Genomic DNA, 27,096 nt, shown 5'->3' on the forward strand with positions numbered 1-27,096 from the left:
GAGTGTGCTAAGTAACAGCAGCAGGTTTTAAGGAACTAAATAAGGAGGATTGTTTATTCATACATTCACCCTGGAAGTCTAAACACTATGGGGAGAATTTTCCGGTCGGCGAGCAGAGGCAGGCCCACTCACCAACGCATAAAATGACGCGCAGTGACGTTGGGCGGGTGTTCCCGACGTCACTGTGCGTCATTTAGATTTTCAGTTTGGAGGGTGCGCACCCGCCGAACTGTCAAAAGCCTATTAAGGCCTGTTTAAAAACTAATTTAAATAGTTAAATGAGCTGCCCGTCCAACCTTAAGGTTGGCGGAGGGGGCAGGCAAAGAGCTCAGGCGGCCTTCACATTTTTCATGAAACCTCATCCATGGCTGGGATGAGGCTTCATGAAATGTTTAAAAGTTCAATTAAAATTTTCAAAAAAATTCATTGACATGTCCCAGCTCATGTGACACTGTCACGTGAGGGGACATGTTTTATCAGTTTTTAATTTCTTTAGTTTGATGTTTAAAACTTAAACAAATCTCTCTGAGTCACCTCTGTGCCTCCGGGAGATTTCCATGCTCTATCGTGCACATGCACGAAAGAGCACAGGCCCTGACTCAGGGAATCCCTCCTCGCCCGCACAGGGAGCGCTCAGCACTTCCAGGCGACCCCTTATTGGCCCACCCACGTAAAATGGCGGCGTGCACCCCATCGGGGGCGCCGATCGGGTTCGCGCTTGCTCCCGCCCGCCCCGGCACACCCCCCCGACGGGGGGAAAATTCAGCTCTATGCCACTTAAGCAAACACATGTACATGAGAAAGATGTGGTTCAAGAGAATAGTGCACTTTTGCAAGTTGAAAACAAAATAATAGTTCATAATTCACGTGTTTACTCGTTGTGGGAAAAAGTCATTGCGGGCCCGTTGAAGGTAGAATTTTCACTCTAAAAGGGTATTTCAGGTTCGTTCAATAGTTGGGGTTGTATATCAGGATTATTTCAAGATTCCCTCGAAGAGATGGATGTTCAGCAGGTTGCAAAGTTAGTCACTAGTAGGGCAGAATTTTGCCCTTGATGGGTGGGTGGGCCCGACTGACTCAGCGGCAGGCAGGCAGCCGATCGCCACCGCAGAAACAGGCCCCGCCGCCATTTTACGTGGGCTGGCCAATTAAGGCCCGCCCAGCGTGTTGCCCGACAGGAAGCGCTATGCGCTTCCTGTGCTGGAGGGGGGGGTGGGGGTGGGGGGGTGGTGGTACTCCCCAACTGTCAGAGTGTGCTCTTTTGCACATGAAAAAACGCACATCTCCCTGAGGCAAAGTGCTGCCTCAGGGAGATCGCTGAAAGGCACTGAAACATTAAAAATAGAAAAATAAAGAATTCATTAATATGTCCCCCTCATGTGAAAATGTCACACCTCTTTATTCTGGAAAGTCCCTTTGTCCTTTTGAGACTGTGTGGCAGGTCTTTTTTTTGGAATCCACAGACTGAGAGACAGTTGATCCATCTGTGGCCATCTGTTGAAGCCATCAGTGTCCATTTTTAAAAAAAAGTCAGTTTTGGAAGATTCCAAACTATTTGCAGTCTGTGTATTTAAAGTTATGGCTAGGACACACCTCTACTAGACATGACACGCCTCCATCACACGGGAGAAAAATGGAATCTGGATTACAATTTTAAAACATTGCTTTCATGGTAATGCAAGGGAAATACAATCACACATTTTGCACACATTCATTCTACCATCCACACATTAATCTTATACTGCAATTGGCTGTAACAGATTTATTTTCAAGCTTAGGTTTCTCACCATCCTTTTCAGATGAGGCACAACAGTAAGTGAATTTCTTCAGGTGTTGGGGTCTGGCTTGCGGAAGGCTCTTTTCAGGAATGTAGTGCTTTCAATCCCCTTTTCCATTTAAAAAAAAAAAAATTCCAGTTATGTGTTGTCTAAGGGGTGAGGATTTTCATTACGGTATGTTGGTGGTGCTTTGAGAATTTTAGTACCAAAGGCTCTTTGATGAACTGTAGGTTTCGTGGAGGTTCAAGTTCAATTTGTGGGTCCTGGAAAGAAGTAAATTTCATAGGCTGCTGAAGGACAGTATTTGCACTATGCAAATTTCTGTTACTGCATAGTTGCCCTGCCTTTAAAGGTCTTGACCCTCTGATTGCTATTTCTACAACCCATGGGTCGAATAGTTGAGGGTCTTATCCAGTGATAATTCTTATTTTTAGGGTGACAGTGGGTGGTAGCCTGTTCCTAAACCCCTGTTGGGTGTCGGGGGTCTCCTCCTGCACCTTGTCTTTAGTGGGGTCTGAAGCAGGATTGTTGGGTTTGAATTGTGGACCTGATCACTTGATCCTTTACTTAAGAATTCTATACTGACTGCGCTTGTATTTCCTTTGTGGTTTCTACAAACGTGGTTCATCTTAGGGCTTATCGTCTTCCCTTTCTCTGTTTCTTTGGGGATAGGTTTTCCCCTCAATCTGCCCCATATCTTCTGGGACACTACTTTCACTGTACTCCTCTGTGGCACTTCAGCTAGGTGAGGCATCTCCTTCACTGTCTGCTTGGGGACTCCCCTAGTCCCTACTTAAACTCTAGAAGAATGGTTCTGCCAACCACATTTCTGGTACATTTCCTTCAACCTCTCCTGCTTTTAGCCCAGTACTTTTGCTTTCCTCTGGCTCTGTTTTGGCTACTTGAAATTTTGCAGGCTCTATCCTGACGTTTAAATTTGGCAGGCTCTAACCTAGCCCTTGTAAGTTCTTTGGACTCTAACATGGCCCATTTAAATTCTTTTGGCTTTCTTTTAGCCTCCCTAAACCTCACTGGTTCTATTGTACTCCCGCCCTCACCAACACCACCCCCCAGCCTCCATGAGGGATTTTAGGGGTTTCTGCAGCCCTCTGTAGCTAAGCAGAATTTTGCTGACTTCCCTCAGGTCCCCCAGTCTCTGTGGACTGCTCTGAACCTTCCGGACACAATACCCTGCTTTTGGCTAAGTTATTGCCCAGCAATAGATTGACCCCCTGCATCGGTAAACTCTGAATTACCCTGACCATCGCTACCCTGGTGACCAACTGACTCTGCAGGTGAATTTTAACTAAGGGAACCTTTGAGCATTTGCCAGTAAGCTCTTTTTATCAACATTATGGTATTTGTTCTGCTTTTAGGTAGGATCTCTGCGGTTTTAGCTTCAAATAGGGTTTGAAGACAGCTAGTGCCTTGGGCGCGACATCAGTGTGATGTCATGTGAAGACATGTATATTTCTAACTTTTAAAACATAAACTGTACCCAGTGCAGGATCTCCTGAAACTGACATTTCTTTTTAAAACGGGCACTGATGGGCTGCACAAGATGGCGACTGAGGGTCGCTAGGTCTGTGGATTCAAAAACTGCCACACTCTCTTGAAAGGACAAAAGGACACATTCCAGACTAGACGTATCACTGGCCATCTCCTGAAACCATCTGAAAAGGTATTTCCTGACCTCAGTGTGTTGTTCTGAAACCAAGACGGTGATTGTCTCAAACCCCCAGGGTGAATGTCTGCAGACAGTAATCCAGGTTATGGCTAATCAGTTTAGACCCAACACCATGGGCAGAATTTTCTGCCTGGCGGGCGGGGAGCCGATCCCCGCCAGAGAAGTGGACCTCTCCGATTAAGGCCTGCCCAGCGTGATGTCCGGCGAAAAGCGCTATGCGCTTCCTGTGCTGGGGGGGGGGGGATTCCCCAAAAGCGAGAGTGCGCTCTTTCACACTTGCGCACGAAAGAGCGCACATCTCTCTGAGGCTAAGTGCAGCCTCAGGGAGATCGCTGACACTTTTAAAAATATTAAAAATAGAAAAAAAAATCCTTAACATGTCCCCATCATGTGACAATGTCACAGGCGATGGGACATGTTCATAAATTACACTAAAATTTTATTAAACTGTTTAAAACCCTACATGAAACCTCATCCCGCCGGTGGATGAGGTTTCATGGTTTTCTATTGCCCGCCGGGGCTCCTGGCCTGCCCGCCAACCTTAAGGTTGGACGGGCAAGTCCTTTAATTGTTTAAATGATCCTGTCAGTGGTCTCAATTGGCCATTGACAGGTCTGCGGGCGCACAACTGATTTCACTGTGCCCCCGCCTTCCTGAAAATTTAAATAGGGCGGGATGACATCGGGGGTTCCCCCGATGTCATCCCGTGTCATTTTACACGTCGGCGACCAGGCCCCACACCCTGCTCGCCAACGGCAAAATTCAGCCCCATGTTTAGAGGGGAGCTGTGAGAAACCACATGGTAAGGCAGCTATGTAAGTCTCTATTTAAACCTTTAAGGGCTATCTGCACAAAGTCACAATGATAACAACTGCAGAAACAGCAGCAACAGAAAGGGAAGCACACCTATGCCTTAAGGACTGGAGATGGTAATATCGTAAGGTCTCCAAGCCTGTTCCTTTCAAGTCCACCAATACAGCAAACTGAACTTCTTGTAACAATGACTTTCAGAAAGTCCGCCTCTTCGAGAGAATCCTGCAATGACTCTGGTATTCAACTTCAGCTATTGAATTCACCTAACCACACTTTAGGAGTGAAAAACCTCTTTTTCAAGAGGCTTGCACCATGTGTCTTCCAAGATGAGCCAATCACATGAATTATGAAGTATTCTTTTGTATAGAACTTTTAAAAATGCGCTATTTCTTTAACAGTATTTTCCTCGCGTGTGTGTGTGTATGTGTGAGAGAGAGAATGGGTGTGAATGGGTGACATAGTCTTGGATTTTCAGGGCAAACACATGAATAAATAATCCTTTTTATTTAATCCCACAAAAATCTTGCAGCTGGTTATTCAAATTGCCCACACACTCACGGGCTAAGAAATACACACCTCTTCCTTTGCAAAACATACACTGATTTCAGAGAGTAAGGGAAGGGAACGGGGGTTTCAGTTCTCTCTCAATCCTGTCTGCAACATCAGTGTCACACCATTTCTATTCAGTCATTCACAGCATATATAAAAATGGCAAAGAATATACAATCACATTGTACATTCATTCAGATAATGCACAGCATTCAGTTACTTAATGTAAAATGCCCTCTATTGCTTTTCTTTTGCAAAGGATTGCAGTGAAGACTTCCAATTGTCATTTCTAAGCAATGATTACTAAACTCTTATTTTTGCTTCTCAGGAGAAATTGAAACTCGCAGTAAAAGAAGGCAACACTTTACTATTATATATTAAGGAACCACTTACTAAAAATCCCAATTACATCCTGAATTCTGATGAACTGGAAAATAATGCTACCGTTGAAAGGTTAGTGAGAGAATCTTTAAACATCAGAACATTTCCTTTACTGCATAACTGTCATATAAAACATGTGGTAAGAACATTTTTAGCAATTAAATTCTACTAAATCAGAGTAATATTTTGTCTTTGTAATATATGTTACAAATAAAATTGATTTTTAAAGTTTGTCTTCAGATTAAAGTAATTCCATGCCAGAAACATTAACATTCATTTTTATTATGGATAAAAGCTTGCTTACTTTATTATATTGGGTGGTCCATCTTGCATTCATTCATTAAACAAATTTGTACATTAACTACTTTTCAGTCAATAACTACAGCAAAAGTTGCTAGAAATGTCATAAGACTCCAAGTTGAGAGAAGGATAAGTATCCCATCCAACAGGCTGAATCACTATCCAACAGGCTTGGCGGGTTGGGTCTCTTCTCTCTTGAAAAATGAATGCCAAGGGATGACCTAAGAAAAGTCTTAAAAATAATGAAACGCTTTGATAGAGTAGATACAGAGAGAATGTTTCATCTTGTGGGAAAGAGCATAACTAGAGGCCATCAATATAAGATAGTCGCCAAGAAATTCAATAGGGAATTCAGAAGAAAGGTTGATCTCACTACCATTAAAACAAATAGTATAGATCCATTTAAGGGGAAACTAGACAGGCATATGAGGGAGAAAGGAATGGATGGTTGCAATGGTAGCTTTAGATGAGAAAAGGTGGGAGGAGACTCGAGTGGAGCATGGACTGGTTGGGTTGAATGGCCTGTTTTTGTGTATTATATCCTATAAAATCCTTTGTAACTCACGCCATTATTCAGTCTTTGCTGAATCAGAAATTGATCTAAATGCCTTTTGAAATCTTGGTCTATGTCAATATTTTCCGTACTCGCTGGTAGCCATTCCATAACAATGAAGAAGTTCTAACAAGCTGAGTTTATCTTTTGCTTTTAATTTCTGATGGTAATGTATTAAATTGAATGAAATATGTCTTCGTGAACAAAGAACTTTAACTTAATTCACAAGATCATGGGAATAAATCAAAATAAACAAAATTTAGCCCTTCATTTTAACAGCTCTAAAGCTGTTTACACGTGACCGCTGGTGGCATTGCCAAGGGCTGGGAACAAGTTTTATCTGCGGCGTCTTGATAGGTAGTAGTCATTTGGGCAGATAAGGGAAGTGCAAAGTTTAATTTTAAAATGTAATTTTGAACAACTTTAAATTAATTAGTGAATTTGTGGGCTTGCTCACAGCAAACTTTTTCTCCATTCGTGGAATGTGGGTGTCGCTGTCAAGGCCAGGATTTGTTTTCACTCCCTATTGCCCTTGAACTGAGTGGCTTGCTGGGTGCTTTTAGAGGGCAGTTAAAAGTCAATCACATTGCTGTAGGTCTGGAGTTACATGTAGGCCAGGCCAGGCCAGGTAAGGACAGCAGATTTACTTCCCTAAAGGACATTAACGAACCAGATGGGTTTTTAACCACAATCTATGCATTGTTTCATGGCATCATTACTGAGACTAGCTTTCAATTCCAGATTTTTTAACTAATTGAATTTATTAAGTGATTGAATTTAAATTCCACCAGATGCTGTGATGGGATTTGAACCCATGTCCCCAGGCGCATTAACCTGGGCCTCTGGATTACGGTTTACAATAGAGCTGTATTGGAGAATAGACAACAGGCAGGTTGAGTGTGGAGGAACGCTTGAGGGGACAGAGTGAAGTAGAGGGTGGATATTTTCACGAGGATGTGCTTTTTGAAGATATGATTTTGTAATTTTTCACTGGCTGGATTTTAAACTGGAACTCTATACAGATAGGCCGAGCTGCTACGAAACTCAATTTTGCATTCTACAAAGTTGGAATGAATACAGATAATCATCGTCCCGGGGAGCATGAGAGACCCCATCTCCTGACTATTCACACCAACTGAGACTTTGCAAATGTTTCTGAGATTAGACATCAAAATTCAGTTACCTGTTCTGAAACAATAACTGCAGTAGACATGAAGTAATCAAGCCCCTCTGAAATATACAACCAGTAAGACGTTTCGAGAGAACCCCTGTCAAGCAGGAGAGAGGAAGTGAAAAGGACAATGCTTTTTGTTTTGTTCATCTTAATTGTATACTTAAAAATTTGTTTAAAAAGAAATTATTAGAGAAGTATTTTATAATTTATAATATATTATTCTTCAATATTTACTGAGGCTTAAGTTATAATTCTTTGGTATCCCCAAATTTTGTTTCTGATAGATTACTGATACAACTGGATGAAACTGAAAATGCCTTCGACCAGTTTTGGTCAAAACACCACCTCAAACTTGAGCAATGCCTGCAGCTGCGACATTTTGAGCAAGATTTTCGGGAGGTATTTTTCACTTATTATACAGGAAATGATTTCTTTGTTGTGAAATTAATTGGTGTTTTCTATAGATTTCATATGTTGAATTAGTTGTATCATCTCAATTGAAGCATCATGCATATTTCAGATAACGACAAATTCAATTTCTTCCTAATTAAAATCAGAACACTTGTGATTGACAGGTTTGGCTTCTAGTTGGATCAGAAGCAGTTCAAAGTCCGCCAATTACATGTCAGTGGTGTGGAGTCAATCTAGTTTGGGTGGAAGCAGAGGGGAGGCCCAGTGAGGGTGGGGGTTGATCCTAGGTGGGGTGCAGTAGTGGCAGGGCTCAATGGGGGCAGGGGTAGATTCCAGGATCCCTGTGAGACTGAGAGGTTGAAGGCCTCATAGTGGGGGTAGGAGATCAGTAGGGGTTATCATAGGCTGGGGGACTGTCAGACACCTAGATAGAATTGGAGACCTCCGAGCATGTTGGGGGCAGCAAATGAAGGCCTTTGGAATGGAGTTTAGCCATTGACCTGGGGGGTGGGTGGGTGGGTGGGTGGGTGGCTGTGTGTGTGTGTGGGTGGGGTAAGTCTGTTGGGCTGGAGGTTTTTGGCCACGGAGCCCATGAGAGGTCGGAAGGTGGTGTGGAGGGTCAGAGACCTTGTGATAATTAGGCCGGTGACCTGGGGTGGGGGAGGAGAATCAGAGACCTGTGATGGGTATGGGAGCCTCGGAGGGAGAGCAGAGGCCTTGTGGGGAAGGTCAGGGTGAGATTGGAAAAGTCTGGGGATTGTACGATGGTAGGTGGATGCCCAGGCAGGCATGCTGGATCCAGCAAGTCATTGAAAAGGCACTCCTGGATTGTATCTGCTGGATTTCCCAAGGCTATCCACAGTTAAATTCAGAAAGCAGAATACCATCAAGATTTGCAGCCTCATTATGATATTTGAAATGCCTACTGAACTCCTTGGAGCAGGTTGGTTGCCCACCCCCTTTAAAACCAGAAGGAGGTGGAGTGGAGTCAGGATCTGATTTTTTAAGACTAACCCTAACCCCTGACCCAAATCCACCTAGTTTTTGTGGTTAAAATGCCCCTTGTGTTATGTTTGACTGGCCTTCTGGCTGGCCAGATTTCTGTACTTCTTTTTCATGTTTCCTGGAGCCAGAGGTGTCACTAATAGTTGACATCAGACACTGAACCTCTAGAACATTTCATAATAGGCTATCAATTTCATCCTGTGCAGAAAAAGAATGCCCTTTAGGTTATTTGATAGTATCTGTAAGCAATGTTGATTAGGCAGTTACATAGAGAGCAAATAAAGTGGGCAGAAACGAAAGTATTAGCTTGCATTGGACTAATGCACTAATTAGAATTTACACTCAGCCCAGCGTCACTATAGGTTATCACCTTCTGTGGCTGGGATCCCTGGTTCCCTTGTGAATGTGCCAGTTTGAAAGTAAACATGTATACTGGTGCAATTAATATACACCCCTGTGCTGAATTGTATGCCCTTTGATACTGATATTGTGCCACCACTTGGCACCATATGGGCAGCACTCTCATGTCTGAGCCAGAAGGTGTGGGTTCAAGCCCTACTCTAGAGACTTAAGAAAAAAATTCAGGCTGACACTCCAGGGCAGTACTGTGGAATGCTGCACTGTTGGGGGTGCACTCTTTTGGATGAGGTGTATACCAAGAGACCCAGTGGCTCTCTTTTGAAGAAGAGCAGGGGAGCTAGCCCCGGTGCCCTGGTCAGTGGTTACCCCTCAACCAACATTACCAAAACCTTCTGACCATCATCACATTGCTATTTGTGGGAGTCTTTCCTACATTATAACAGTACCTGCACTTCAAAAATACATATTGCCCTTAAAGCACTTTGGGACATCCTGAGGTCATGCTATATAAATGCAAGTCTCTGTTTTCATAGAATACATTGTTGCACCAAAACAAAGTGGTTGGATCAGACGTCTGCATCAATATCTGCCAAAAGGCTTTAATTAATGTGCAAAGTATAAAAGCCCACTGCTTGCATGTTTCTCTAAACTGAATTTGTATCTCCCCTCTGTTTCATATCTGGTCAGTGCCCTATAAACACACATCAAGAATCGTGCCATTTCCCTTCCTGCTCCTTAGTTCTTTTCACAGTCCCCAGAACATCCTTATGTTCTATAACATTATGATATTCATTATCTTCATCACCCAACCCGATTTTTTTTCCTTTCCCCATCTTTCCTGAAAATAATCTTACCAAGTATTTTATGAAACACAAAACAAGGTCTGTTAATATTTTACTTTACCTGATCCCTGATGTTTGCTGTGGGCTTTCAATTTCCTTATCCTCCTAACTGCTCTTATTGTCCGCGCACCTAATCAGGAAGTTTTCACGGAATTCCGTTACGGCCTCTGTATGTAAAAAGGCGAATGCAAGCTCCTTGGCCTCTTGCACAAATTCTTGTCTTCCTTTCAATTAAACAAAAGAAGGGGGTGGGGAAAGGGGGTGGGGAAGGGAACTAGATGGAAATTACTCAGTTGCTGAATCAGTGCTGCTTCTCTTACTTAGAGCTCTACATGCTCCTTGTTCACATTTAGTTTTGAAAAACATCCTTTTCTACAGAAACTTTCCCTGCTTCTGCACAGGCTACTGCTACTAGCTATCAACAATTTTAACTTTACATTAGGTAATTTCATTTTCCTGTGCCTCTCGTTCTATCTGATTCTGCTCATTTCCTTCTTCCTGTTGCTCATTCATTAAACATGTAGGGCAGGGTTTTTCAGTCACCGTGAAGGGCGGGCCCAACACGCTAACACGTAAAATGACACGCGATGACGTCGGACATGTGTCCTGACGTTATTGCGCAGTCCCGTAATATTTCGTTCAGCGGGTGCACACTGGAGTCGGCAGCGCGCCTGCTGATATCTAAACGGCCTATTAAGGCCATTAAGAAAGTAATTCATGTCATTAGTAACGCTGCCCGTCCAACCTTAAGGTTGGCGGGCAGGCGAAAAGGCCAAGTGGCCTTCGGGTTTTTTAGGAAACCTCATCCAAGAGCGGGATGAGGTTTCCTAAAGCTTTTATTAAATAAATTTTTAAAATTCCCAAAATATAAAAACATGTCCCATCAGTCACATGAGGGGACATGTTTAAATAACTTCTCAAATTGATTCAATCTCCCTGAGACAGCTCCGTGCCTCAGGGGGAGATTGAAGCACTCTTTTGCGCGCATATGCAAAACAGCGCTGGCCCCCAACTCTCCCTCATCCCTCCCTCATCCCCCCCCCACCCGCACAGGTAGCGCTGATTGTTATGGCACACGTATTACACTGAGTGGGCCTTAGTTGGCCCGTTTGCATAAAGTGGCAGCGTGGAGCCAATCGTGGGCAGCGATCAGCTCCGCAACCTCCCCCGCCCACCGAGTCTGCCCGACGCCTGAAAAATTCAGACTGTAATTTGTGGATAGGGCTGTGGCCACAGCACTCTTGAATATTACGATGATCTTGGCCTGGTCCTTCTGGGAAACATCTTTCAACTGCTTACACTCTTTCCTAAAACTTTTATTTGTTGTGGTCAGCTGGGTTCTTCTAGTCTTACAGCAGACTGAGTCGCATCCTGTTTGGGTTTGCTCAAAAATTCCTTCTTGAGTGTTTTTTGAGTAACTCCCTTTTAGGTGGTCAGAGAGTGGAGGGGGGTTGGGAGGATGGCGGTTTTTAGTCCCTCCACCATGTGAGATACTGGGTTACATAATCCTCTAATTTACTCACTGTTCTAATATCTGAGAGGAACACGTTTATTAATTTTACTATCGTACTAATCTTATCAAATTAGAGCTGGCCAATCTCCAATTCAACATTAACAACTACAAGTTTTAGCTCCAGCTGAACTGTTAGATAAGTTTACCCTTCAAACCGATTCTCTCCAAGTTCTCTTTGAGCTCTATTAATCAATTTATACAGCGCAGTTAAGGGATTCTTTGTCCTAGGCGAGGTCAGTGCCCCTGATGAATACTCTTGTACTCCACAGCCACATAGCAAGGCACTACTCCTCCATGGATTGCAATAGGTATCTGGACTTCTTGGACTCCGTCATTAGTATCTTTGGATAGTATCTTTGGATATTTTACAAACTCATCACATATTTCATCATCCTACAAGTCTATTGCATCCACTTTCTTTAAGTCAACAGATAACAACGATATTCTCATTATCACAGGAATTAGTTCAAAATAATGTCACTCTTCTTGTAGGTCTCCTGACATAAAACATCAATCTGAATCCTCATATCTTAAACCAAGTTATATTCCTAGCTGATTTCCAGGTTTATGTTTAGCCCAATATGAAATTTAGTATCTATATAATTTAACCCCTTTTTGATTCTGATTAAAGTAGAAACCGTCCATATATAATTGCCTTTGAGATCAGTTGCTCTTAGTAGTGCCGGTTGTTCTGATATAACATCCACACCTGTCCATTTGTTCCTATAAGCAGTTCCTGTGATTACTAATGCATTATTTTATCATTTTCCCACATTCTGTTTATGTCAGTTCACCTGATTTTCTTCCTGAATTGCACAGAGTAAAAACATATACAATTTCTCTTCACAACACATGATTAAATTTGACTCATTCCAATAAATCAGAAAGCAAGGATACAAAAGGAAAAGCAGGAAAATTTCCGAATTGCATATCAATATCAATCCATTATTTAGTGTTGCTTCTTGTTTTGGACAGATCACTAATCCACCCGGTTCTAGTTTAGTTTCGTGGCATATTGGATCTTGCCTTTTTCCCTTTAATTTGACTCCACAGTGCAAACAATTGCCATAATTGATGAATGCTAATTTAGTTGCCTTCATGTTGTTATGACGTATGAAAAAAAAAGCTTTGGGTGAATCATTCCACCAGATAATGCACCAGCAATTGTCAAGAGTAAGAAAAGTAGTGAAATTCTCTGGTACCTCCTTCCTGACTAGTCACAACAAAATCCATCTCAGCAACATGGAGGCTCCATCCTTTCAGCTTAAAAAGAATTTAATTCTTCATATAGGTTTAAATTTAATAAGAAATTAATCAAATTTATAATTCCATTACATCATTCAATGAGCAAAAGAATTTCTCAGTGTCCTGGCCAACATTTACTCTAGAACTCCTATCACCAAAACATTTATCTCACTGCTGTTCATGGTACCTTGTTGAGAGAAAATTGGCTGCCTTGTTTCCTCAGAACATAAAAACAACTTTATTGGCTATGTATCACTTTAGGATGTGGTGCATAAAGTTTCCATATAAAAGCAAGTTCTTTATATCATGAGCAAAGATAAGAGGATCCAATAGCTTGGAATATAACTCCAATATTGGAAAAAATTTGTGGAGTTATATGCATTTAATATTTCCCAACCTCATATGTGTCATGGGCCAGGACTTTCCATTCATCGGGCGGGCTCGGCGGGAGTGGGCAGAGGCAGTCGCAGAGCCGACCGCTGCCGGTTATGCACCGCGATTTCACGCGGGTGGGCCAATTAAAGCCGACCCTGTGTGGATCACGAGTGGTAGTGCTGAGCGCTACCTGTGTGGGCGGGGGTAGGAGGGAGAGCTGGGCCTAGGGTGCAGTTTGCGCATGCGCACAAAAGAGCATTTCAATCTCCCTGAAAGTGAAGCACTTCTTGAAAAAATTATTAAATACAATAAAAATTCAATGAAACATGTCCCATCTCATGTGACTGTGTCACATGAGGTGGGACATGTTTTTAATTTCAAAGGAAAGTTTTTATTTAATTTGCAATAGCTTTAGGAAACCTCATCCCGCTCATGGATGAAGTTTCCTAAAAAACGTAAAGGCCACTTGGTCTTTTCGGAGCGTAAAATTAAGGTTAATTACCTAGTTAATGGCTTTAATAGGCCTTTCAATTATCGGCGGGTGCACAGCCGACTCCGCGTGCACGCCAAACGAAATATCGTGTAATTTCACGATGACGTCGGGGCACACGCCTGACGTTCCAGCATGTCAGGCGCTCAACCGCAAGCCGAATGTAAAATTCTGCCCGTGGTGATTTGGTTGCAACACATTAGAGCACCTAGATCTGTAAAATTCCAACCTTTAACCTACAGATTTTATTTTATTCCCTGACTTTTAGTACTACAGCTCAAGTTACGTTGCATAAAACTTGAGGTGTGCTTACCTTAACTAACCATATGATTAGTATTCAGATGACATATGTTGTCAGAATCCAGTAAGAACCAGCCAGAAATCAATTTGAAGATCCAAATTCTTGCCTAGGCTGTTGAGATTCAGGCAAATATTCAATTTGAATTTCTAAATGTGATGATAACATTGAAATTAAGGGCTGCAAATATTTACTGCTTGTTATTTATTCTCAGGTGAAAGTTACTCTGGATTGTCTAATGGAAACACAGGCTGCATTCACTGACATTGGAGACAGTGTAGCCTGTGTGGAACGCCTTCTAAAAGAACTCCAACTGCAAGAAGAGAGAGCACAGGTAAATTTTACTAAAATGCCATTCAGGCCTCAACAAACTCTCTACTCCATACTTACTCTTGCAAAGTCCTGTAATCCCATAACAAAGTGGAGCAAGTCATTTAAACTTCCCCAGTTAAGTCACTAAATGATTATTTAGGCGTCCATCTGTTCTTGCAAATATGCTTAATTTGTGTTTCAATCACTTATGGCCTCTGCTATCAGTCCAGAATTGCATAAATGGGTTTAGCTAGCCTAATTTCCTGAGGCTGTATGATTTTTCAAGCTTGCTAAAAACATTAATTACAAACAATGGTACTTTGCGATGCTATATCAAAGACCAGTAATGCTCTTATGTACCTTTAGTAAATTTCTTAGATTCGAAATTTCTTTCACATTATGGAGCAAAGTTAAAGTCTTGACAACTTGGTAACAGGAAGAATGTTTAGAGCACTGATTGACTGCCATTAGATTTTTGCAAATACTGCATTGTGATGCAAACTGAAAGTGCCGCTGACAAGGCACCAGTTCATCCCTTGCCATTACATTAAAATATCTAATTTGACTGTTTAAAAAGTAGAAGCAAATTGGAAGTTGGCACATTTAATTGAAGGAGTCAATTTTCCAATAATGCCTGGACAGGGGAAACCTCACTCGCTGCCGGTGCATTTTGGAAAATGATGCCCAATGTGTTCTTACTTCCAATATAACAAATATGGATACTTTTATCAGTGATTGTGAAAATCAAAACCTGTCCACCATCTACAAGGCACAAGTTAGGAGTGTGATGGAATACTACCCACTTGTCTGCATGAGTGCAGCTCCCATAACACTCAAGAAGCTTGACACCGTCCAGGACAAAGCAACCCGCTTGATTGGCACCCCATCCACAAATATTCACTCCCTCCACCACCGACGCACAGTGGCAGCAATGTGTACCATCTACAAGATGCACTGCAGGAACTCACCAAGGCTCCTTCAACAGCACCTTCCAAACCTATGACCACTACCATCTAGAAGGACAAGGGCAGCAGATAGATGGGAACGCCAATGCCTGGAGGTTCCCCTCCAAGTCACTCACTATCTTGAGTTGGAAATATATTGCCATTCCTTCACTGTTGCTGGGTCAAAAACCTGGAACTCCCTCCCTAACAGCACTGTGGGTGTGCCTACACCACATGGACTGCAGCGATTCTAGAAGGCAGCTCACCACCACCTTCTCAAGGGCAACTAGGGATGGGCAATAAATGCTGGCCCAAGCCAGCAAAGCCCATATCCCATGAATGAATAAAAAAATTAAACTAAATTACTTCATCACAACAAATATCTAAAGCATTTAACATGACATTCTAAAAAGAGATTTCTATCATCGTGAAAGTTAGAAATACAGGCTGTGTTGGCAAGGAAACCAAAGACATTAGGAAGAACCCCGCCATGTCAGAATACCCATCTTTGAGGGGCATTATTTTTGAACTCCTCTAATTTAGCAGTAAAGTAACGTGCACGGTATTGCCTTACAAATAAATTAATCTTTAGTCCTCTAATATTCGCAACAGCATTTCAAGGTTTATAATGTATGCTTGTTTTACCGATGATCTGTTCAAACAAATTGATTGGCCAGCTCATATGGTTACCACTTTGATATTTCATTGTCACATATCTTTCCATCTTTTTTACAGGAATCATTAGAAAAGGCACAATTGTTAGCTGTGCATGGAGACCAACTTATCCAAAGCAACCACTATGCCATTGACTCCATCCGACCGAAATGTAATGAACTCAGGCGTATATGTGATGATTTTACCAATGAAATGAAGAAAAAACATGATGTGCTTGGAAAATCTCTTGATGTCCATAAGCAACTGGACAGTGTAATTAACCCATCATAATCTTTAACAATTTGTCACAAAACAAATAACTTTTATTGATATTCTATTTTTAATGATTTTACTTTGTTCTTTAAGGCCAAGGAATGGTGTGAAACAGGGATCTATCTCCTGGCATCCCAAGCAGTGGATAAGTGCCAATCACAAGAAGGAGCTGAAGCTGCACTCCAAGATATTGAGAAGTTCCTTGAAACCGCCAAAGACCACAAACTTACCAATCCTAAAGAGTTTTATAAACAATTTGAACTGTTTCTTACTTCAGAAGTTAAGGTGAACTAGAAATACGAGCTGAATAACTCAATATTATGGTGTTAAGTTTTCCAGAGTCATCTGTTAATGAACAAAGTAGTTTAACATAAAATAAAATGCAAGTATTTTTATAAACATGCCTGTAACTAACCCTGGGTTATTTGATTTTATATATTTTTGAGGATATAAAGCTCAATACAATCCAAACATAAGGTATTTTATTTGTTTTATTGTAAACTTATTACAAATATATATAAATTATATATAGTTCCTTTCAGCAATAACCATCATCATTAGAACTCTTGGAAAGTTGAACAGTTGAAAAGGATTGGCATTACTCTTAACATCCCAGTTTTCATTTAATAGTGTGAATGGTGATTGCAGTTATAACTGGAGGATTTGGCTTATAGAAGTGAGCTTGATTCTTTGAGGGGGACAATTAGAGATTTATATTGAATTTTCTTGGATTGATCTGGAAAATTGAAAGGGAAAAACTGCAGTCGTAGGGTGGAGATATTATTGATCACAAAATGAAAAGGCAGGTGAACGTTCTGCTAAAAAAAGATTGTAGTGCTGAGGTTCGATTGTAACCATGGGAGTAATCTCTCAACAATGGATTTGGACATGCAATTAGAATAATCTGTATGTAATTTGGGATTTATTAAGGAATTAAACAATCTTTTCTTAAGCAGTCGGTCCTCTCATAATTAGGAGGGAAGTATTGCATTTATTCCTAATTAATGAGGTGAACAATGAGCTTTATTGGAATAAGGGAACATCTGCAGTTTAGTAGACATAGTGCCCCTTTTATGACTGAAATAAGGATAGAATAGATAAAAACTATCAAGAAACCGCATTTGAAGAGAACAGACTTTGAGAGAAAAATGCTTACAAAAGGAATGTGAAGGGTGTAGAGGGAAATGGAATTGCTTTAAAGAATTTTGGTCACATTGCAGAGGCACTTTATTCCAGAAACAAGTTGTGAACAAAAGAGTAAAATTAACATGAAGGACAAAAAAAGTCAGAAAAGGCATTTGGGAGAGAGAAATAAATAATCTATGAAATTATGAAATACAGAGAAGGGGAGGATAGTGATAACTTCAGAATCAAGCAGCAATATTCTAAGCAAGTTATAAGCACTTAAAGAGATCAAGAATGTAATGTAGTGGAAAATGTAAAAGTAATAATCAAGTGTTCTGTAACTAAAGAGCAAGAGAAGGCAGCAGAGGGATGTTATATTGTTTACAATTGGCAATGAGGAGTATTGTGAGAATGAAAGAGAGGTGGTTCTAGACAAGGAAGTGGCAGAACTTCTAAGTCACTATTTTGTGACCATTCTCACCACTGAAAGAAGGGGAGAGATGCCCAGAATTAGGTGGCATTGTAAGGGAGAGCAGGCTGGAAACATCACAAGTGAAGGCTTGTTAGATAGGGTAAGAAAGCATAGAATAAACAAGGGTTTGAATATCTTCATTCAATGGAATTGCCATGCAATGAATTGTCAGGTGAAATTCAACATTGATAAGTTTAAAGAGATAAGCTTAGCTATAAAGATATAATCCACATTCTTGATATTAGCTGCTTGAGATAATAGAACGGGAAAGAGATCTGAGTCATTTGATGGATAGATCAATACATAGGATTACATAATATACACAGCACAGAAACCGGCCTTTCAGCCCAACAAGTCCATGCCACTATTTATGCTCCATTAAAGCCTCATCATATCCTTCTTTATCTAATTCTATCAGCAAAACCCTGTGTTCCCTTCTCTCTCAAATGCATATCGAGCTTCTCTTAAGTTATCCATATTATTTGCCTCAACCAAACCCTGTGGCAGCGAGGTCCACATTATTACCACTCTCTGGGTAAAGAAGTTTCATCTGAGTTTCCTACTTGATTTCTTGATGACTATCTTATATTGATGACCTCTGGTTTTGCTCTTTCCCACAAGTGGAAACACTCTTTGTCTACTCTATCAAAACCTTTTATAATTTTAAAGCCCTCTAATAGGTCACCCAGGGTGACCAACTCTTGGGTAATGAATTAAGTGGGGCTGGTAGGTGCTGCTGAACCTGCAAGAAAGGGCACCAGGAAGACTGCACGTATGCAAAGACATACTATGCATGGGCAAAAAAATAGAAGCACGAAATTATGGGACAAACAGGGTGCTGGCAGGAGACGACATGGGACACAGGGTTCAAATACAGAATGGTCCCAGAAAATCCAGGATGATTGGTCACCCTGAGGTCACCCTTCAGCCTTCCCTTGTTAAGAGAAAAGAGACCCAGCCTATTCATCTTTTCCCAATAGGTATAACTTCACAGTTCTGGTTGTAAATCTTTTATTCACCCTCTCCAGGCTGTCTGTAGTCCAAGAATGTTGTTGGGACTGCCCTCTTCTAAGTGAATATTAAATATTCCTCTTCTGACTCATGCTTCTTTAACATGCAGTGTAAGAGGTTAAGTGGAATCATGCTAATGAGATGGGTGGGGGTTGTTGCCAGCCTTCCTATCTCATTTTCTTCTTCCATTGCTGAAGACTGCATGGTCATCCATTGTGCGTGGGTAATCTTAAGGGTGGAGCTTTCTAGCCTTGATCTTGGTGCAAGCATGTAGCTTCATCAGGAACTCTGTAAATAAAGCCTACTGTTTCTAACAAGAAACCTATCCGGTACAAGTTTATTACATATCCCCTCCTATTTAATTTCCTAGTATTCACTGTGCCCAAGTGATCCAATAGCCTATGGCACAGGAAGAGAAGGTCTGCCATGATCGCTCAAAAGTAGCAGTCACAAATGGGTTTTGATCAGTCTCCTAAGTGGAAATATTTATCTGATCTTATCGCTGACCATGACCCACTTATTTAAAATATAAATATTTTAAATAAAGTTTTTTTTCATATATCACAGTTGTAGAGCTATGAAAAATATCCTCCACAGTTCGCAAGTCAGACATATGGCATGAATTAAAGTCATTGTTTTGTTGAGGGGAGGAAGGGCCAAAATGAGGAAACTGGAAGAAGATAAACATTTGTTCGGTTCAAGCCATTGGGACCAGTATTCACAAGCAGTCAAGAAAGCATTAAAAGATATTGGGGTGTATAACTAAAGCTTCCATTTTCTAACTGAACATAATACTCGGTTCATGTGAGATTCCATATGGAGTAGTGTACAATTTTGGTCTCTATTCCAGGAACCCTATTGGACTGAGTTCAGTAATGGGTAACAAGGCTCTGTGCAACTGAAGCCTCATTTCCTCCTTTTTGTACTCCAAATCCATTGAGATAAAAATCAACATTCCATCAGTCTTTGTAAATATGCGTACTAACTTTTAGTTATCAGTGCACGTGGACCCACATCTCCCTTTGCTCCACCACAGAACCTAGTCTTTCACCATTAAGAAAATATTCCAATATTTCTTCATTCAAAGTGGATTACATCACACTTCGTCACATTGAACTTCATTTGCCGTATTGTGCCTCATATTTCTGTCTATGCCCCTTTCTAACTTTCTGCTCCCATCTATACAGTATACTGTGCCTTGTAACTGAGACAATATCCCATGTTTTAAAGCTACAGCTGACCAATCAATTCATCCAGTGAGAATCCATGCCATAATGATTAGGAAGTGGGAAAAATGAGCGAGTGTTGCCTCCTATAGATGTATTTTGGGACAAAAGTTGAATTGCATGCTGATATTAGCTGTTAAAAATCACATGTGAAACTCAAATGAGGTTCTGAAAGTTATTCAAGGCCCATTGCAAAATAGTTGAGCAAGGAGTAAAAAAAGCAACTTGCATTTATATAGTATCTTTATGGCATGCATGCCCTCTCAGATAATTCTAGAGTAATAGCTAGAATTGGCACAGAGGAGAAAGGCTCAGCTGAACTTGATATAGTCCAGAAAGATCTAGCATTGGATAGCTGTACCAATCATGCTCAAGGTTGTAGCCCTTGGGCTCAAAGAGACAAATGCCGAGGTTGCACCAAAAGGACCAATCTAATAGGAGACAACGAAATTTTACTGGGAATAAGGTCGTGAGTGCTAAAGGTAAAAGTGGTTCAGCAAAGCAACAGCTGCAGTGGTGGTATGGTGAATGGAGGATGAGAAGCTGGTTGCAGTTGTAAGCAATGTGGAAGCAGGGAGAAGAAAGCGAAGGCAATTGAGGTGGAGATTGGAATCAGAAATGTGGAGAAAAGAAGCCAAGGTGTGGAGAGCATAAAATTGGTGACACAAAAGCAAAAAAAAAAAAATGCTTTAATACTGCTTTTATTCCTGTTCCAGGCAAACATACAGACAATCCTTCAGAAGCTTGAAAATGTCCAAGAAATGTTTGAAAAGCGTCAAGCTAGTTTAAAGAAGTTAGCAGCCAAACAGACTCGACCAGTTCAACCTGTGGCCCCACGACCTGAGTCATCTCCAAAACGCTCTTCGCCAAAACCAGTCAGGGCACCTGTCCTCAGTAAGTGACAGAAAATCCTTTCTCATTGCTCAGAAAACTTTGCAAAATGAAATTAGAGTTCAAAATAGGATGAACTGAATAATTGTTTTATTAGCTTTATAGATTTTGACATCAGATTCTCACTACCCCACTGAGAAATGAAATTCAAGTGAAGTAGCTGATCTCTATTACATCCTATAGACATCATATCATCTATACTAAACACACAATCATCCTCCAGTAAATAAACAGTAATAAATTTTATTTCAAGCCACCTAACCTTTCATTTCCTCAATAATGTTTTATGGCTCTGCAATGTTAGATGATGACTAGCCAATTATCTTGTAACTCATTGCAGCCTCATCAAACGGATGCCTTTTAAAAGCAAACGCAAGAACTTTTTATTAAAACTTTATCTGGACTACTGGATTAAAATATAATCTTCAACTTTACCATAGCCTCTGTTCTAAATTATATTTTGGACAAAACATTATGTTTAGCATGAATCCTAGTATAAGCTTAATGTTAGATAATCATACATACTACCATTATATTCTAACATGAAAAAGCAATATTCCATTATCTTTGCTGAAGTAAGGAATTGTCACCAATTGTTTTTCAGCACTGAGGCACATTAGTACATCAGAATTTTTCTTTGTGTTTCACTATGCTAAAACTAATGTACTCTTATTTAGCTATCATAGTTGAGGTCCTGTCTTGGTCCCTTTCTTTCTCAATCTTTAATGAAAATGGAAGTCTACTATACCTAAAAGTAAATGCAGTCCATTCTTATCCTGAGTACTGTATTAGAAACCAAAAAAAAGCATAATGTAAATAGCCTAAATATCCAGCTGTATTTTGTTTTGGCACATAATAGCTGTGGCTACAAATTCCTGGTGGTTCATCTTGAAATCAGATTCAGTTGTTGTGGATGCTAAGCACAATGTATGAATCTTATCTTTTTGTCAGTAATACAGAATTTAACCTGTTAACAATTTCAACTTGACAAAGTTATTTTACCAGAACAGATGTTCACAGTTGACCCAATCTCTAATTTCTCACAGCTCTCAGATTAAATAAAGTTATTATTTACCATGACAATAGGTAATAGCTTACTTCACACTGCCCTAAGCACAATCAAACAGCTGGATGCAAAATGGTTATTTTGTTAAGTCATTTACTTCAATTTTCTAAAATCAAATATACAAACATTACAGATGTTTCTGATGTTGAACTGTTGGGAATATTTTAATGCTTGCAATCCATTGAGAGATTTTATTTTATTTTTTTTAAATAGAGGCTTTACCTCCTGGCTCAAAGTAGAAATCTTTATTTGGATGAGATATGCATGTTCCAGGATTTATTTATTTCTTGGATCTGAAATGGCATTCCCATACTACTTGAATTATGGCAAAATCAATGTTGAAAGAAGAAAGCAAGAAGCTGAATCAAATTGCATTTTTACCAAACCAGTCACTTGTCTAATTATTTTTTAAATACAAGAATCTAATTAATACATGCTTCCTGTGCTTCAACAATTATCTTTGTACCTGCTTATTAATCAGTTCAAAGTCCAAGGTGAATGAGTTACAGAGCAAAATCTGAAGTGTCAGAAAATGAATTGTGGAGGGAAACAGGCAAATGTTTTATGGTATAGACCCTTCCTCAGAAATGGGAGATATCGCACATGAACACCATTTAAAAAGAAACTGAACAAGTGTTCTACATTGTTCCATTAAAGGCCAAAGCAGGCTAAAGAAATTTGGACCTTGTCTATTAGACACTTTGTTCATGACTTTAACAACTTCAGACCCAAATTATAGCACTCGTTTTCTCCATGGCAGAAAGTGCTCACAACATGGGATGGATGAGTTACTGTTCCCCTGCCCCTGACTAGCACCTTTAATGTAAAATATCCCAATGCAGTCTATAGAGGCATTATAAAACAAAATATAACACCAAGCCATAAAAGGAGATATTAGGGCTGACAATCAAATGCTTGGTCTAAGAGGAAGGTTTTAAGGGGCACCTTAAAGGAGGAAAACGAGGTAGAGACATGGAGAGGTTTAGGGAAGAAATTCCAAAGCTTAGGGCCTAGACATCTGAAGGCTTGGCCACCACTGGTGGAACATTTGCAATTGGGATGCTCAAGAAGATAGGGAGTGATGAGGCCATGAAGTGATCTGAAAACAAGGATGAGTGTTTTAAAAATCAAGGTGTCTTTTAACAGGGGGTCAGTGTAGGTTAGTGGTCACAGGGTGATGGGTGAACTATATTTGGTGCAAGTTCGGACGTGGGCAGCAGAGTTCTGGATGAACTTTACAGAGGATAGAATGTGAGATGCCATCAAGAACTGCATTGGAATAGTTAAGCCTGGAGGTAACAGAGGCATCAATAAAGGTTTCAGCAGCAGAAGAGCTGAGGAAGGGGCAAAAATGGGTAAGGTTGTGGTGGTGACAACGTGGATATGTTGTTGAAAGCTCATCTCAGGGTCAAATGTGATACCATGGTTGCAAGCAATCTGGTTCAGCCACAGACAGTTACCAGGGAGAGGGATGGAATCAGAGCTTGTGGCAGGTACCAAAGATGATGACTTCAGTTTTCCTAGTGTTTAATGGAAGGACATTTCTGTTCACCCAGGATTGGATTTGGGTGATAATCTGATAGTTTATAGACATTATCCTGGTGTTCCTTGGTGTCGATTGGCATTCTTCTTTAACCATACTTATGGCTCGCTGGAATCTGCTCTGCTATTTGTTTTTTCCTCTTCCTTTCTATGCACCAGTTAACATTTCTGCAGCTATTCACACACTCTCATATGTCTTTTACTTCTTTGATTTCTCATTATGCTTATATTATCTCCATTTCTCATTATGCCGATATTGTCTCCATCTAAATCCAACTTTTGCCATTTAACTACCACCTAACTACCGCCTGTTCTCTATCTACGCACTTCACAGATCATTGTCTATTTTCCTGTATTGGTGTTTATGTTCTTTTTTCCATTCCCCTTATTCTGTTCTGTAAATTCTGTACATCTGTATTATCTTCCAGTTCTGAGGAGAGGCCTATTCGCAAAATAGTTTGTCTGTTCACTCCACAGAAACTGCCTTACCTGTGATGCACAAATAAAACTGATATTTTGTGATGAGTATGAATAGGTAATGAGTGCTTATCCCAAAGCAGCACCTAGTGTCTGGTATGCCAGTCATGCGGTAGCACTCACATCGGAGTCAGATTGTAAATTCAAGTCCCCCTCCAGAGATTTGAGCACAAAAATCCAAGTTGATGCTCCAGTTAAGTACAGAGGGAGTGTGGCATTGTCAGAGATGCTGTCTTTTGATTGAGACACTAAACCAAGGCCCCATCTGCCCTCTCAGGTAAACCTAATAAATTCCATGGCACTAAATTGTTATTTTAAAGAAGAGAAAAGGAGTTATCCCGAGTGCAACAGTTGTTAAAATAAACAATAAATCATCCACAATTTCATTTTACAGCTCCTATCCAAAAGGGAAAGTGGAATAAGGTCAAAGGGGTGGTGTTAAAAGACGCAACAAGAATTTATCCATGAGATAGTCCCTCTTATTCCATGAGCTATGACTTTGCCCACAAGTCTGTTGTGTGGCACTGTATCAAATGCCTTTTGGAAGTCTATATACACCGACCAAATTAACAGTATTGCCCTCATCAACCCTCTCCATTATCTCAAAAAAAAACTCCAGCAATTTAGTTAAACACTATTTTCCTTCAAGAAATCTATGCTGGCTTTCTTTAATTAACCCACATTTGTCCACGTGACTATTAATTTTGTCCTGGATGATAGTTTCTAGGAGTTTCCCCACCACTGAAGTTAAACTGGCTGGACTGTAGTTGCTGGGCTTATCTTTACACCATTTTTGAACAGTTCTCTGGCACCACCCCTGAGTCTAAGGGAAACTGAAAAATTATGCCCAGTGCCTCTACAATTTCCACACTCACTTGTTCAGCATCCTTAGAGACATCTCATCTGGTCCCTTATAGGAACATAGGAGCAGGAGTAGACCATTTGGCCCCTCAAGCCTGCTCCAATATTCATTTGGATCATGGCTGATCTACTTTAATGCCATTTTCCTGCACTATCCACATAACCCTTGATAGCTTTAATTTCAAGAAACCAATCAATCTCCACCTTGAATATACTCAATGACTGAGCCTCCACATCCCGCTGTGGTAAAGAATTCCAAAGATTCACCACCCTCTGACTAAAGAAATTCCTCCTTATCTGTCCTAAATGGCCTACCTCTTATTCTGAGACTGTCCCCTCTTTCTAGACCACCCCCTCCTCCCCTCAGCCAGCAGAAATATCCTTCCTGCACTCCGTTGAGTGCTGTAAGGATTTGGTATGCTTCATTGAGATCACCTCTCATTCTTCTAAATCCCAGAAAATACAGGTCTTTCCAGTCTCTCCTCATAGGACAATTCTGCCATCCCAGGAATCAGTCTGGTGAACCTTCATTGCACTCTATGACAAATATACCCTTCCTTAGGTAAGGAAACCAAAGCTGTACACAGTACTGAAGGTGTGGTCTCACCAAGGCTCTATACAACTGCAGCAAGACTTCCTTAAACCTGTAGTCAAATCCTCTTGCAATAAAGGCTAACATACCATTTTCCTTCTTAATTGCTTTTTGAACTTGCATATTCGCTTTCAGTGATTCATAAACATGAAACTCCCAGGTCCCTTTGGATGTCAACACTTCCCAATTTCTCTCATCTTAAGAAATGCTCTGCACTTCTGTTTTTCCTACCAAAGTGAATAACTTCAATTCTTCTTCATTATATTCCGTCTGCCTTGTTCTTGCACACTCAGCTTGTCTAAGTCTCTTTGAATCCTCCTCACATCCTCATCAAGTTTTGTGTCATCAACAAACTTGACAATAATATATTTGGTCACCATATCCAAATAGATGATTATAGATTGTGAATAGTTAGGGCCCAAGCACTGATCCTTGTGGTACCCCACTAGTCACAGCCTGCCATCCTGAGAATAATCCATTCATTCCTACTCTGTTTTCTGTCTGTTAACCAATCCTCAATCCATGCCAATACATTACCCCAGTCCCATGTGCTCTAATTTTGCTTACTAACCTCTTGTGGGCGACCTTATCAAAAGCCTTCTGAAAATCCAAATACGCCACATCCCTTATCTATTCTGATAGTTACATCCTCATAAAATTCCAACAGGTTTGTCAAACATGATTTCCCTTTCATAAATCCATGTTGACTCTGCCCAAGTATTTGCTAAGTGCCCAGTTATTACATCTAATAGTTTCTAGCATTTTCCCTACTACTGATGTCAAGCTAACAGGTCTATAGTTCCCCATTTTCTCTCTCTTGTCTTTCTTAAATAGTGGGGTTACATTTACAACCTTCCAAACTCCAGGAACTGTTCCAGAATCTGTATAATTTTGGAAAATGACCACCAACACATTCACTATCTCTATAGCCACCTCTTTCAACACTGGGATATAGATCATCAGGTCCAGGGGATTTGTCAACTTTTAGTCCATTAATTTCTCCAGTACTACTTTTTTACTAATACTAATTTCTTTCAGGTCCTTAATCTCACTAGTCTCTTGGTTCTCCAGTTTTTCAGGGTGCTTTTTTGTATCCTGCTCCATGAAGACAGGCAGAGTTTTTGTTTATTTCTCTGCCATTTCCTTATTCCCCACATTTTTCTTTGATAATCTTTTCCTTTATACGTACCTATAGAAAATTTTAGTCCATTTTTATGTTTCTTGCTATTTTACCCACATATTCTATTTTCTCTTTTCTTATCAGTTTCTTAGTTCTCCTTTGCTGAATTCTAAAATGCTCCCAATCCTGAGGCTTACTACTTTTTTTTAGCAGCTTTACAAGCCTCTTTCTTTAATCTAATACCATCCTTAACTTCTCTGATCAGCCATGGTTAGATCAATTTTCCTGCTAGATTTTTGTGCCTATGTTGTAGACCATGTATTAATTCTTGAAACACTATTTAATTATATCAACTTGAAGCACATACAGCCTATCCAATACCACATCCTTATCAATACTAAACCCTTCTAGTGTCTGAATTACCTTCTCTTTCACCATGGTCTGGGTAGCACCTTCTTCCTTGGTAAAGACAGATGCAAAGTATTCATTTAATACCTCAGCCATGCCCTCTGCCTCCATGTGCAAGTCACCTTTTTGGACCTGAATTGGCCCTACTCCTTTTACTATATAAATGCCTATAGAAGACCTTAGGATTCCCTTTTTTGTTGGCTGTCAGTCTCTTTTCATACTCCCTCTTTGCTTCTCTTATTTTCTCTTTCGCCTCTTATGAACCTTCTATATTCAGCCTGGTTCTCAATTATATTTTCTACCTGATACCTGTCATAAGCACACTTTTTCTTCTTTATCTTAATCTCT

At 40.5% G+C, this 27,096-nt stretch overlaps 1 protein-coding gene across 1 annotated transcript in view; it reads left to right on the forward strand.

Annotated features, from left to right (window-relative positions):
* Window positions 1-27,096, forward strand: part of mcf2l2 (MCF.2 cell line derived transforming sequence-like 2) — a 396,665-nt gene that overhangs the window by 182,202 nt on the left and 187,367 nt on the right. Inside the window, exons 9-14 of the mRNA XM_078563948.1 lie at window positions 5,156-5,280; window positions 7,520-7,634; window positions 13,989-14,108; window positions 15,766-15,957; window positions 16,051-16,242; window positions 20,508-20,685. Of these exons, the coding sequence (XP_078420074.1) occupies window positions 5,156-5,280; window positions 7,520-7,634; window positions 13,989-14,108; window positions 15,766-15,957; window positions 16,051-16,242; window positions 20,508-20,685 (922 nt within the window). The remainder of the gene's footprint in view (window positions 1-5,155; window positions 5,281-7,519; window positions 7,635-13,988; window positions 14,109-15,765; window positions 15,958-16,050; window positions 16,243-20,507; window positions 20,686-27,096) is intronic.

Source organism: Cetorhinus maximus, chromosome 19, assembly GCF_964194155.1.
Source record: "Cetorhinus maximus chromosome 19, sCetMax3.hap1.1, whole genome shotgun sequence".
NCBI classification, from domain to species: Eukaryota; Metazoa; Chordata; class Chondrichthyes; order Lamniformes; family Cetorhinidae; genus Cetorhinus; species Cetorhinus maximus.